This window comes from Ictalurus punctatus, chromosome 23, assembly GCF_001660625.3.
Source record: "Ictalurus punctatus breed USDA103 chromosome 23, Coco_2.0, whole genome shotgun sequence".
In the NCBI taxonomy this organism is placed as follows: Eukaryota; Metazoa; Chordata; class Actinopteri; order Siluriformes; family Ictaluridae; genus Ictalurus; species Ictalurus punctatus.
This window is the reverse complement of record NC_030438.2, coordinates 13,433,072-13,447,949: the sequence shown is the minus strand read 5'-3', so window position 1 is coordinate 13,447,949 and position 14,878 is coordinate 13,433,072. Positions and strand designations below refer to the sequence as shown.

Sequence of the window (14,878 nt, the reverse complement as noted above, 5' to 3'; positions counted from 1 at the left end):
CTCCTCCTCCCTCGCACGAGCAGTTGTGGGCGATATTACGGGAAATAGTAGACCATCTAGGTACCCTTGGGATACTCATTTCAATATATTACCATTTGGGACACACTGATTCTAATCTTGTATACTATTTAGTAGGCGAATTGAGACGCAGCATGTTTCTTTACAGTCTTTTAGCAAGTGAGACCAGACTTGTTTACAGCTGGATGACACATGCTTAGAAATGTTCTGTGTTTGTTTAGTAATGAACCTCAGCTGAAAATCCGATCAAACAGCATTCAAACAATGTGGTTTGGGCAAAAATGGAGACTTGAATTGCATGATGAATTGTTCATTTATCTTCATTAAGCACTTTATCCTGGTCAGGATGGCCGTGGATCTGGAGCCTATCCTGGAAACACTGGACACAAGGCAGGAATACACAGCATTACGCTCTAAAGTGCAATGTAGTGTCACCAGTCCACTTATAAGTTGTTTTTGGTCAGTGGAAGGAAACCTGTGAACCCGGAGGAAACCCACATGGGCACGTGGAGAACATGTGAAACTAAACACAGACAGTAAACCAAGCTCAGGATCGAACCACGGACTCTGGAGCTGTGAGGCAGCCATGCTACACAATGAGTACTGTTCACAAACAGCCAGAGCAAGAATCAAGATAGTAATGGTAATGGTCTGGTCTGCACTTATATAGTGCTTTTTTTAACCTTAGCAGTTCCAAAGTGCTTTACACTGGTTCTCATTCACCCATTCACACACACACTCACACACCAGTGGCAGCAGAGCTGCAATGCAAGGCGTTAACTTGCCATCAGGAGCAACTTGGGGTTCAGTGTCTTGCCCAAGGACATTTCGGCATGTGGAGTCACGTGGGCCGGGAATCGAACCTCCAACCCTACGATTAGTGGACAACATGCTGTACCACCTGAGCCACAGCCGCCATGATGATTGTCCTTGTGCCACTGAGCCACTGAATATTGATCTCTAGCTCTATTCTAATATTATTATATAATACTGTACGTATCTTTTTTTTTTCCTGGCTTACAATGCTGCTTTATTATTTTAGTTATTTATTATTATTATTATTATTCTATTTCTTTCTTCCCAGCTATGGTATAAATGAAAACTGAAAATGATCTGTCACTTTTGTTTTGTTTTAAAATATGTAAATGCAAAAAGCTATTTCTGTGCTTCCTGGCATAGAAATACATCTAAAACTCCACCTCCACTTCTTAGGCTTTAGCACAACACCTGGATCCAAAATGACACTGGACAATGGCCTGAACCAGATGTTTTACTATATTATATTACTTTTGTGTTGTGAAATAATCAGGCACTTTTACTGTGTATATGATGCCTTTTTTTTTTACTTGTGTATTTGATTTTGAGAGTGGGAAGCATTAAAAAGTCGGGAGATTTTTTTAACTGTCAGGGAGATTAGTGTGAAATGATAAGAAAAATAAGAGTTCCTAAAGTTCAATACAAACACCAAAGCCAAATTACTTCAAGCTTTTTGAAAATTTAAATCACTGCTCAGAAATACACTGAACTGTCAACAGTCTTTTGAGACATACAATACCTTGTGCCAAAATAGTGGAGATCCCCCCCAATAACAGAATAGTTGTGAGTCAACACTGCCATCTTGTGGCCTGCTTTAAATTAGCAGGTGTAACCAAGCCGTACATTCAATCAAATATATAGATATGTGATTTATATGCTATGACTTATTTCAGTATGTTTATTTAGTGTTACATTATAATTCCAGAGTCTACAAACATTGAATATGTATATGTATATGAATAAAACATAACATAATATTTTTTTAGTATTAATATTATGTTATATTTACATATCTAGGGTGTGATGCCACCTCATACCCAGAGTTCCCAGGACAGACTCCAAATCCACCACGACCCTGACCACGATACAGAGCTTACTGAAGATGAATGAATAAATGAATAAATAAACTAAGTGTAAACAATTATATATATATATATATATATATATATATATATATATATATATATATATATATATATATATATATATGCACAAGATTTAAAATTATTATGTGTTTAAAGATGACTTATTAGGAGATGATTTGGAGATGCTGTTTTTGGTCCATCTCAAATGTAGCTGCATAATGATATGGGCTTAGCTGGCTATAATATTCTACATGTACGCCTGCAAATCTCTATAAAAAATATTTTCCTAATCATAATGTATATCTCATTCATTCAATACCTACAGATAATGAAGAATTCGTAGCACCTATCCATCTAATCCATGCCATACACAACTCATGCGCTCTGCCCATATGTAATCCAGTGTCAGTAAAACATGGGGGATGAGGACAGGTGGAGTTGGACCATCTATAATTATAACCAGTTCAGTTCCCCCTTGGGGACAAATGAGGCAGTGTGAGCCTGCATTTTATGTGCATTGTTAAAATGGAATTGTATCTGTCGTATGTGACACATATCTCACACACATAGAAAAAACACTACAAACATGTCCTGAGTGAAATAGTAAACCCTGGATAAGCCTGAGATAGCAGGTCCATAATTTGAACAAGATGGCTCATTAAATCGGGGTGGGGGGGGGCTTGCTTTGTACTGGGGACCACCTTCCTCTTTTCCTCAATGCAGACACCACTCAAGTACATACGCCTCTCTCAGTGGAGAGAAGAAGCTGCATCTCCAGTCAATCATGCAGGAAATGGCATGATTTAAATGATGTGTAAAAAGCCATAGACGAAATGTCTGCATCTAAATTAAACTACTCTACTAATTTCCAAAAGAATCTCTCAGAGATGTTCTGTAAGGTATGCTTGACTGGTAAGAGAGCAAATTTCCAGTTACATACAGCACCCTCTTCTCGAGATTCAGAAATAAACACGGAGCCTAAGTAAGGAAGTGCGACTATAGCAAGGTCATATAGATATGCTGTAGTGTCATATAAGACTACGTACAACCAAATGGCAGAAACAGATTCATAGGCTATGCCCTAGAATACAAGTCTGTTACATAGGTGTATTGCCACATGATACCTTTTGGGCTTCTTTTCTCCTGACTGCAAAGTTCTTTTGGGGAGCTTGGCTTCTGAGTAGCTGATGCTTTAATGGATAATGGACAGGGCAGATTTCTCTCTACCAAGCTGAGTGCCAAGCAATGAGACATATAAAGAATGTAGTCTGAAGCTGCTCGGATTTGGGTCAGTAGGCTCCCCACTGGCAGCTTTTATCCCATTCTGGCAAGGCACAAAACCCTAATAGGTTTATACCAGTGTGACAGTGTGACTCAAAACCCTATCTTTGGTTAACTTTGTACAACATAGTTTATTATGTTGCAACAGAAAAGCAATGAGGGAAGAACTTGTGGGCAAACTCTGTGTCTGGACTGGAAGTAGGAAAAGCCCACAAATCCTGTATGATTTTGATGAGCTGTTCAGCTGACTTGAGCTGGCATCAGGCTCATCATTGGACTCCATATCATCTTCCAACTCCAGGAGATCCAAGGATCCTCCTGTTCCACCATCACTTATCCAAGGATTTTTAAACAAATGTCATACACCTATAGAAGGTAAACCACCTAAGCGACTAAAACCAGCCATCAAGCTCCATCAAAGCTCATCTCGCTTGGACTATCTAGGCATCATGATGATCTTTCTCATACAGAGAAGAACCATAGCTCCAAGGGCAGGAATGAATGCCCACCTTCTTTGAAATCAAGATAAGACTAGAGTACATGCTCATGCTAGACAACCATTAGTAAGCTAAACATCAGCAAATTCAGAAAGAGTACGCAAAAACCTCCAAAAACAGCATTCCTTGAAAAGCTGACTCATCTCGGTTAGAAAGTGAACCTTTTTGCTGTGAGATGTAAGTTTAGACAGACTCAGACAGATGGTATGTGTTCTCGGTGAGATGAAGTGTGCATTAACTGAGGGGAGACAATGGTGACTAGAATAGATTATATGACCTCCTTTCACATCATCTGCCCTAGCATACTTGGAAACTAGCCATGACATTGAGACAATTCAGCACCAACACCTATTTCGGGGGCTTTAGTGTCAATTAATAATATTTACAAAAAGGTTTATGAGGCAAATGTGGACCATCGGAGCGTCCTCGAAAAAGTTTAGGAAAGGGAAAGGAGGCAAAAATCCACCAATGAATGAACTATTACTGGAAATTTGCAAGACATTAGGATCTTTGCTATTCTTGGGCTGTGACTATTCAGCTACATTCTTGAAATAAATGACTTCTGTACTCATCTGTACATCTATACATCTGAATCTGCCTCCATTCATTTCTACAAAAACCCAGCAGTGCTAGGAAATGTGAAACAATGAATTTATCCCATATTAAGTGCTCCCTCAATGGGTTTTTAAGGGGACAAAATAGGGTATACTTTACCTCTAAGGGGAGTGGAACCTGAAAGTGGATCTGTAGTGCAATTGCCAGGAAGTAACTGCATGATTTTTACTTGTTAACACTTTCACTGAGATTCTGATATTGGAATAAAAAAATATATTGGATAAAGGGACATCAGGGCCTTTAATTGTTGTAGTGTAGATGCACTTTGGGAGACAAAAGAGGATCCATTGGGTCCATGAAATCACAGTCATGTGTTAACAGCCAAGAGCATCCACTGATGGTTTGATTCTCTGTGGACGGGATGGCCAGTCTTTATTGCACTGTGGTAATGTGATGTTTGGTGGCAAGCCCTTAGCTGATAATATTTCCAGAGACGTCTGTTAAACGTTAACGTCTACGTTAAACTAGTAGACAAGAAGAGGTACTCACCATTGTTGTGCCAGCAGAGCTACGTTGGCCCAAAAGGTGGACCGCTGTAATCATATGCATTCTGTGAAAAGGCTATCTATGGAAATGGGTTCAGGGTTAGGAATGTCTTCCCAACCAACCACTGTATGTAAGGTCAAGTCAAGTCAAGTCAAATCAAGTGGCTTTATTGTCATTTCAAGCATATACAGCTGGTCCAGTACGGCGTGAAACAAAACAACGTTCCTTTAGGACTAGGGTGTTACATAATTAATTACACTAAGTACACAGGGTGTTACACTAACCACATGAGATGACAGTCTACATAAAGTGCACGTGCAGACATGTGCAAACAGCACAAGACAGTACAGTAACTACTAAAACAAGACAATAGGTATGGTAAGTGACAGTGTAGCGCTGACCAGTACACAGTTCTAGTGTGGAGTGTCCAATATAATAATGCAAAAAGATAGTGTAAAAGAATAATATGTTTTTTTTAATGAAAAAAAAGGCTTGAAATATTTTACTTTACTGTATGTGTAATGAATCTAAAAAAATTACATTTCCATGATATTTAAGTTTTTTGAGATGCACCTGTATGCAATGCTGATTCTGAATGGTAGCCATTTAAAACAATATCAAGTGAATGACACAATAGATGTGTTGAACAGACTACTTTCACTATTTGCCAGAACCTGCTGGTGGCATATAAAGAGGAGAAAACATTTTCATCAGAGAGTTTAATGAGGACTTCTTCTGTGCTTGCTAGCAGGAACCTTTCCTTTTACATACACACATATTGATATCTGCCCCAATGGTTGCAAGACCATACAGTAGACGCCCACCAGATGTTCACCCTATAATCAGGAGATCACGAATTTTTGGCCCTGCTTTCATGTGTGTGAAACAGGGCAGTTAGTGATTAATTAGTGATTAGTGATTAGTTATTGATTAGCAAAAAGACACATTAGCTGGCTTCAGGTGTCTCAGTGGAAGCATTAGCATTAGCCTTCACTCTTCCCAGTTGGTAAGATTCATGTTATAGGGTAGAGCTAGTTAGTGGGTGGGAATTGGCCGTGCTCTCCTGGTGGGAGTGATGGCAAACTGCTTGGGTACGTCTTCCACACCAGTCCTCATTGTTTTGCTGAAAACGTGTATGATTTAATCCAACTTCAAGGAATCTTATGCACATTAGGTATAATCCTAATTTGGTGTCATGTTAAGAGACTGTCACGTGACAGATGCAAATTTTTACATTATAATCTTCTGTAACAGATAGCTCAGCACTGCTAGGCTCAAAACTCACATTTAAGAACATTTAAATTAGAAGAAAAAAAAAGCAAACGAAGGTCAAGACGCAATCAGTAGTCAAAAGATGATGGACGGCAAAGCCCACAGCTACTTTCTATTGTTGCCATCAGTTACAGTATACATTGATGTACTTGCAGGTTTTTCAAGATTCACAGGAAAATGCCCAGAGTAACACCTACAGTGTTTATATAAGCACAACTAATAAATGAAATCCTGAAATATCACTAAATAAATGAATCCTGAAATATCTAAATCAGCACTTTAAGTATTTAGTAGTACTTTGTTGCTTTGATTGCTGCGATACAAATAACGCACCTTTTTGTTAAATGGAATAATTCTGTATTTTGTGACTCTGTAATTTGTACAATTCCTACAGCAATTAACATGCCACAGTACTCCTGCTCTTTATTAAACTCTTCCGCATTAACATAATAATCTTGCATAATGAAAATAATCAGATGCTTTCGTTTATTCGTTTCAAGTTTATCTCAAGTTTGGGGATTTAATTGCAGGCCATTACATTCAGCATCATTACCAGTATTTTCGTTTGGGGGACTAGTTAAAGAACACATACTGTACTAGTCCTGTCATCTAACTTTTGCCTAGGTGCTACATTTACCATTATGACTTACAGTATTTCAGAAACAATTTTCCATTATAATGACTTGAGCCTATCTCTGCACATACACTTGATCTAATCTATTTACAATCGTAAACTGTCAATTAGGTTATTATACACAGTATAATAGGATTGGATTAGATTGGATTAGGCGACATTTGCACTTGCCTGGATAATGTGACAGCGATGGCAGTAAAACAAGCCACAATAAAATGTGCAAGCATGACTCTAGTCCATCAGACATGCAGTGCTCTGCTACTGGAGTCGCACAGTGCCAGTCTCTCTGCACTGACATGAGGAGGGCGAGAGAAACTGGTGCGACCATAGGGGAACAGAGATTATAAAACTACTGGTGGACAAAATGACACAGTGTTAGTCGGCCTAATGTTGTGTTACATAATTAATCAAATGGGATTTAGTGTCAAATAAAAATGTGTACCTTTTTAACGGATGAGTTTTTTTTTTAGCCAAAAGCACTATTGCGCATACTAGAAATCCCCCTCTGAGGTACTTGGTACAGCCTCATTGGCCGCTCTGCTTTAAGCCCTTTCGCTCGCGCATCATGTTGATTATTAGCTGATTTTCTTTCATTCGTGAACATTATCTAATCGGATTAAGGCTCGCTGTACGCCCCAATTTTAGGCACTGGAATGCGACTCAAAGCTTACATCCCACTTCTTTCTTTTTGGTTTGATAAATAAATCTCTTCAGAAAGCTCGGGTGATGTTTCTTGTGCAGCTCTCTCTGCTGCTGTTGGAGCCGAGCCTGTGGCGGCTGATCACAGGAAGCCCTACCGACGATAACACACTCCGGGGCGGCCATGGAGAGCAGGGAGAGCCGGGACACACCGAGCACCACAAGGATTCCTACAGCACTTTCGCTTCAGAATTTCTGGAGTCCAGATACCTTTCTGACGAAGGTAATAAACTGGCTTACTGCTAATTGGCTGTGTTTATGAATATGTTTAGCCTTTGGTTGAGTGTTAGGAGCAGTGTTGTTGTAGGCCTGTTGGACATGAACAGGAAGCTTATTTCGAAACCTTTTCGATTTTTTTTTGGACATAAACTACAAAAGGATGTTATGGCTACGTTAGAACTCGCCTGTATTAAAATCATATAGTGTAGTATATGTGACACGTTACTTAATGTGCGGTTTTGGATGTTGGATAGCCTCTGTGTGATGTGCCTTGTTTTGGAAGCAGGTCTTCAGTCAGCACCGCGGTCAGCACCCCTGAGGCTGAGGCTGAAGCCACGCCCTCTGCCTTAAGATGCTCAGCAGAACATATACATAACTTCCTGTATACTGATTTTTTTTTTTTTTTTTTTTTTAAAGAATACTGGTTGTATTGAACGATCCAAATACTTTAATAGCAGTTACTTTAATATGACTTCTTTAGGCGACAGATCAGTGTACTGGGTAACCTTGTTGTCTTCCAGCTCCAGGGTCTGATGCTGAGCTCGAGTCTCTGCAGAGTTCTGCATGGGTCATTTTTATGACAGTGAATAAATGATTTAATATCACTAAATTACATAATGTCAGCTTTAATTTGAGGGTATTTACAGTGTCTTGACCCAGAGTTTGTTAGAGAACATACCTAAAAGAGCTTTGGGGGGAAAAACGTTATGGAAAAGTATCAAACAGGCTTTGGTTATAAGAATATCTCAAACATTGAACATTCCACAGAGTAGCGTTAAGTCCATTATCACAAAAGAGAAAGAATATAGCACAGTTGTTGGAGTGGCTCCGCAGTTGTTGGAGAAGTCTGAAGGAGAGGGAAAGGTCCACAGCTCAGACAGGAGAAGCTGTTCACAGGATAGGTATAAATAGCATGGACACTGTGCATGCTGTAGCTGGGCTTTATAGAAGAGTAGCGAGGAGAAAAGCCATTACTGAAAAGATGTCTGACATCTGGTTTTGGAGATTCAGCGAACATCTGGAAAAAGATTTGCCGGTCTGATGAGTCTTGTTTGACCTTGGCACACATTTGGCAGAAACACCATCCCCACAGTGAAGTATGCTGGTGGTAGAATCATGCTGTGAGAATGCTTTTATCTGCATGGACTGGGAAACTGGTCAGGGTTGCGGGCAAGATGGATGGAGCCAAATTCAGGAGAATCTACATGAACTGGGATGAACTGTCCCCTCTGAAAGTATTGGAACAGCAAGGCCAATTCTACTGTTTTCGCTATACATTGAAGACATCTGGGTTTGAGATCAAAAGATGAATATGAGACAATAGATCAGAATTTCAGCTTTCATTTTCTGATATTTACATCTAGATGCGTTAAACAACTTAAAACATGGCACCTTTGGTGGCAGACCACCCAATTTTTAGGTGAGCAAAAGTATAGGAACTTCAAATATCCTTTTAGTCTTAAAGTAAATAACACTTAATATTTGGTTGCATATCTCTTGCTTGCAAGGTTCTTGCTGATGTCACTGAGTGTTGTTTTGGGGTTTTTCTTCACAGCTCTCACAACGGTTCTGTCATCAATTGCTGTTGTTTTCCTTGGCCCACCTGTTCCATGTCTGGTTGTTAGTACCCCAGTGGTTTCTTTCTTTTTTAGGAAATTCCAAATTGCTGTATTGGCTATGCTCAATGCTTGTGCAATGGCTCTGATGGATTTTTCCTCTTTTCTCAGCTTCAAAATGGCTTGCTTTTCTCCCATAGACGGCTCTCTGGTCTTCATGCTGGTTTATCCATTTGAACAAAAAATGCAGTGTTCACAGCCAAAACCCAGGGCTCAAACCAAGAGTAGACATTCAGAGCTATGAATTCTTTAAACAGTCAGTTTAACAGGGCACAGATGTTACACACAAGAAACTCCCGTCATTCCCATGTTCCAATATTTTTGGTCACCAGAAAAAATGTGTGGGTTCAAACAAAAGGTGCCATGCTGTAAGTTGTTGAACACATCATTGTGTAAATATGAGGAAATGAAAGCTGAAATTCTGATCCATCGTGTTATATTCAGCTTTCAATCTCAAACCCAAATGTCGTCAGTGTAAAGCAAAACAATCGAACTGGCCTTGCTGTTCCAATACTTTTTGAGGGGACTGGATATAGGTGGAAACCATGCTTGTCTATTTTCTATTCTGTTTCTGTTAATCATATCCCCAACAACAGTTTCTTCACTCTTATACAATGAATGAAGCAGGTGTTTGTCTTTGATTTGTGTCATGCAGGTTATCCCTTCCCAACAGCACCGCCTGTTGACCCTTTTGCCCGCATCAAAGTCAGCGACTGTGGAGTAACGAAAGGCTGCATCAGGTGAGCTTAAAGTTTAATATTTAATGTAAAGATATGCTATGCATTTGAACATTACAGCACTACGGCACTCTTGAATTCTTGATTCTGACGTTGATGAATTTTCCATAACAGCAGCTCTCAGAGTACTTCCAGCTGTAAGGTTTACAATAATGTGGTCATCCCAATACATTATAATGAATAGCAATTCCTCCACGTACCTTATGGCTAACTTGTTTTGTGGACGTGAAATGTAACTGTAAATGAAAAGTATGTATGATGTGTCATTCATTAATAAATTAAAAATGATATTAAAATCACAGTGGTATAAGAGGAACAAAATACTACTGGGCATTGGTGCTGTTATCAGAGAGTAATCAATACAATCATCACACCATGCCGTTGTTGATTATATTCCTGGAGCAGCATGCTCAGACGTTTTATCAGGTTTTGTTAGGAAGCACACTGATAACGCAATGCTGACTAATAAACAGTTCACATAAGGGTCACTAATGTCAGTTAATTAAAAAAATAAAAATAAACAAATTGTTGAAGTTCCATAAATGAATGTATAATATATGTCTCTTTATCTCTGTTTATATTTATTTGTATGTGTGTGTAGGTATGGAAAACCGGGCTGTGATGCAGAAACATGCGAATATTTCCTAAGTTACAGGCGCATCGGTACAGATGTTGAATTCGAGATGAGTGCAGACACAGATGGCTGGGTTGCTGTTGGCTTTTCTTCTGACAAGAAAATGGTAATTATCTCTCTCTCTCATATATATATATATATATATATATATATAGATATATATATATATATATATAAAGAAATTAAAATGTGGATCTGTGATAAGCAAGGGCCGATATTTCAGAAGCAACCATGAATGCTCTTCAATATGTTTCATGATTCATTAAATTGAGTTTACTCTGAGCTGTTTGGCATGAAGAGCCACCCAGATCACCTAACACACACACACACACACACACACACACACACACACACACACACACACACACACACACACACACGGTCTTGTAAAATCTCCCAGTTATTTATTGTTACAGCTGCTTAATGATTTAACTGTATTAAAGCCTAAATGTACCTTTAATTTCAGTCACCAAATGAAAAAGTTTGGAAGCTGTAATAAGAAAAGAGCTTAGGTAACCCATAACTGTTAACAATTAATTGCAGACTCTTCTTGTGTCTATGTTCCCATGTAAAATATACACACATGAAAGAAACATCATGGTCATAATCTGTCATAAACCTTCTCCCAGGGAGGTGATGATGTCATGGGCTGTGTCCACGATGATAATGGACGGGTGAGGATCCATCATTTCTATAACGTGGGCCAGTGGGCCAAAGAGATCAGGCGAAATCCAGCTCGGGATGAGGAGGGCCTGTTCGAGAGCAATCGGGTGACTTGTCGCTTCAAGCGCCCGCTTCACGTGCCACGTGAGGAAACACTGGTGGACCTGCATCTCAGCTGGTATTACCTGTTTGCCTGGGGACCTGCTATACAAGGTATGCATGTATTAGGGGTGTAGTACTCTGTATCTGATTTGTTGTGTTCCTGTACACCTCTACTCTCAACCAGATGCTGGCAAGAAGAATGACCAGCCTTGTTGGAGCTGACAGGAAGTCTACAGTAACTCATTTAAGCATTCTATACAACTTTGGTGAGCAGAAGAGCATCTCCAGAACGCACGACACATTAAACCTTGAGGTGAATGAGCTACAACCGCCGAAGACCACATCAGATTCCCGTTCTTGGCTGACAGGAGCGGAACCCAATGTGGACTTCTACTCTTGTAGCTCATCCACCTCAAGGTTCGATGTTTTGTGCTTTTCTGCTCACCGTGGTTGTAAAGAGTAATCATATGAGTTAATATATCCTTCCTGGCAGCTCGAGACAATCTGCCAATTCTCCTTTGACCTCTCATCAACAAGACGTTTCTGCCCACAGAACTGTCACTCACGCAGTGTTTTTTGTTTTTTCGCACTATTCTGTGTAAACTCTAGAGACTGTTTTGTGTGTGAAAAGCCCAGGAGACCAGCAGTTATGAGTTATGAAATACTCAAACCAAACCTTCTGGTACCAACAACCACACCACAGTTAAAGTCACAGAGATCAGACTTTTCCCCCATTCTGATGTTTGACCTGAACATTAACTGAAGCTCTTGACCTACATCTGCATGATTTTATGCATTGCGCTGCTGCCGCATGATTGAATGATTGGATTACTGCATAAATGAGCAGGTGTATAGGTGTTCCTATTAAAGTGGAACATGAATGTACAATCAAACACATTACCTGACTTGAACCCCATAGAAAATCTCTGGTGGGATTTGAAGAAGGCGGTTGCAGCACGCAAACCCAAGAATATTACTGAACTGGAGGCCATTGCTCATGATGAATAAGCTACTATTCCTCAGGAACGCTGCCAGAAGCTGTGCATCTCGTTTGCAGCAGGTCATAACAGCAAAAGTGTGCTCTACTAAGTACTAAAGATGCTCACCATGAAGGGGTTGAATACTTTTGAAACTGGAGAAATCATTATAAGTTGCATTTTCAGTTGAACTTGGGGAAACCACTTGAAGCATTCATTGTGTTGAAATATTTCAAATGCTTTTGTTTGATTTGTTCATTGCAAACAGCTGAAAGTGTACATTTTGAAAATAAACCTGATTTGCAATGGGGGTCGAATAATTTTGATTGCAACTGTATGTGTCCATATAGAGTATGCATATGTTATTGTTTCTGGCTCATCCATAACTTCTTGCATTCAGTACTCAGACATCACTCCACACAGAATTGTCACAATTTATGTAATATTTCCCCCCCAACAATCTTCAGTGTGTAACATCACCACATGGATGTCTGAGCTAACATTCCTGTCTTTATTTTCCCCAGGTTCCATAACAAGGCACGACATCGACACACCTCCAGTGTCTGATCGCATGATCAGCATTTATAAATACGAGGACATTTTCATGCCCGCTACAGCCTACCAGACGTTTTCATCCCCGTTCTGCCTCCTGCTCATTGTGGCCCTCACATTCTACCTGCTCATGGGAAGCCCATAGCCAGGATGACCTACCAGTGGGAAACATGATTCACCATGAAAACAGGCAGGGATTATTATGACTACGACAGCATTAGAGACAGGCAGCAATAAAACAGTGTTGAAGAATAATCAAAATCAAAAACAAGCTGTATATTGAAATCACAGGAACAGCTAATCATCTGCAGTAAGCTAGAGTTTTAGGAAGAAGGCTCTATTACTATGGAGCATATTATTAATCAAGCTCCGAGGCCATATAGATGAAATGCCTTAGCTTATTTGTCACGTGCATCTCCAGTATTGCCGATACGTTCGGTATTTCTTCACGGCTTGTTAAATCAAGTGCCAAATACATGCACGTGCCAGTTTGTTCACAGTAGCACCACACATTTCCAGTATCACTAGGAGGCGCTGCAGTAAATAACCGTGTCAGCAACTCTTGACAAAGAATCAGAAACAGTTATTCTGCACAATAACAGAAATGTCTGAGTAACACACTGAAGTTCTCTAAAATATAATATTACATTATGACTGTGAAGCAGCATCTGTTATCTGTTGAAGTAACACGTTCGAACACATTGTTTAAGCCCACGTACAGACTTCCATACAACCACAACACTCCAGCATCGCTGCAGTAGTATTAGCAACTCCCTGAAGCTGAAGCATGCCAGCAGACCTGGATTTTCTGAGCCACTCCACAGACACAGGTCTTTTTTATGTGCTATTTTGACATGTTTAGAGCAGTATTTCTATTCCACATAAATTGTAGAAAACTTGTTTTGCATTTATTAAATCAGTGTTTATCTGTTATTGAGATCTCGTTATTAAACTGTCCCTCTCTGGCTGTTTTTTTTCACCATGTTATGGACTAAACTGACTTAAGTAAAGAATAAAACTCAACAGTGTGTGCTTTTACAGGAAAATAATCCAAGACGGGGTGATGTGATGTGGCCTGATGCAAAGTGGCATTACTGTTACGACCCGAAGTGGATTATTTTCCTCACGCAGCACACCAGGAAGTGTTGATTACATTACTTTTCTTTTGGTGAACAATGCTTTGTACATTTCAGACATTTATAGTCAGATTTAATGTTGTGGAACAATTTTAAAAGGTCGTTCTGATTATTACTTACATTCAACAACTATAAACAGTCATTCCCTCACCAGCCTCTATTTTTTTCCCTCCCTTAAAGTTAATAAAACAAACAAACAAAAAAAAATAGCAGAAAAGAATGCAAATCCCTCCATTCTGAGACTTTCCCTGGGTGGAAAACAAATTTACCTGATTATTATTACAGAAGACTGACACTGAAGACTCCATCTATAAGTGTTATATAAACCTCTCCAGGCTTCATATCATCAATGACTGTTTTTATTTGTTAAATATCCTGTTTTTAAATATTTTTATTGTTAGTCTTAGATTATGCGATTCATCCACCATACAAGTCCTTGTGAATTAGCTGTTACTATAGAAACAATGACTCATTACAACCAGCGCGTTAATATCAATCTGTGATTTTAATTACAGCCAACAGGACTGTAATTTAATAGCATGATCTGCTTTTATAGAAATTTAAACCAACACCTTATAATAAATCAGAATTGAGAATTCAACAGAGTTGTGGTGGAATTTATTATGACCATATAGCTGGCTGTATTCATGTGAATTGTTATTGTAAAGGTTTTGCAACATAGTGCAGAGTGGTGAAATAAACCCGTGGGGTTTGGTGGCCAATGACTAGAAAATAATGATTATACAACATTATACAATCACTTTTTTGTCATCAGCCACCAAACCCCACAGGTTTATTTCACCACTCTGTGTTAGCCATTTGGCCACACTTATTTATAC

At 39.3% G+C, this 14,878-nt stretch overlaps 1 protein-coding gene across 1 annotated transcript; it reads left to right on the top strand.

The window, feature by feature from the left end:
• The first annotated feature begins 7,256 nt into the window (after positions 1 to 7,256).
• On the top strand, positions 7,257 to 14,640 carry LOC108256422 (DOMON domain-containing protein FRRS1L). Its single transcript, XM_053674981.1, has 5 exons — positions 7,257 to 7,626; positions 9,894 to 9,978; positions 10,577 to 10,715; positions 11,239 to 11,485; positions 12,876 to 14,640. Exons 1-5 carry the CDS (start codon positions 7,431 to 7,433, stop codon positions 13,046 to 13,048), a joined length of 840 nt encoding a protein of 279 aa, XP_053530956.1. The 5' UTR covers positions 7,257 to 7,430; the 3' UTR covers positions 13,049 to 14,640.
• Positions 14,641 to 14,878: the final 238 nt, after the last annotated feature.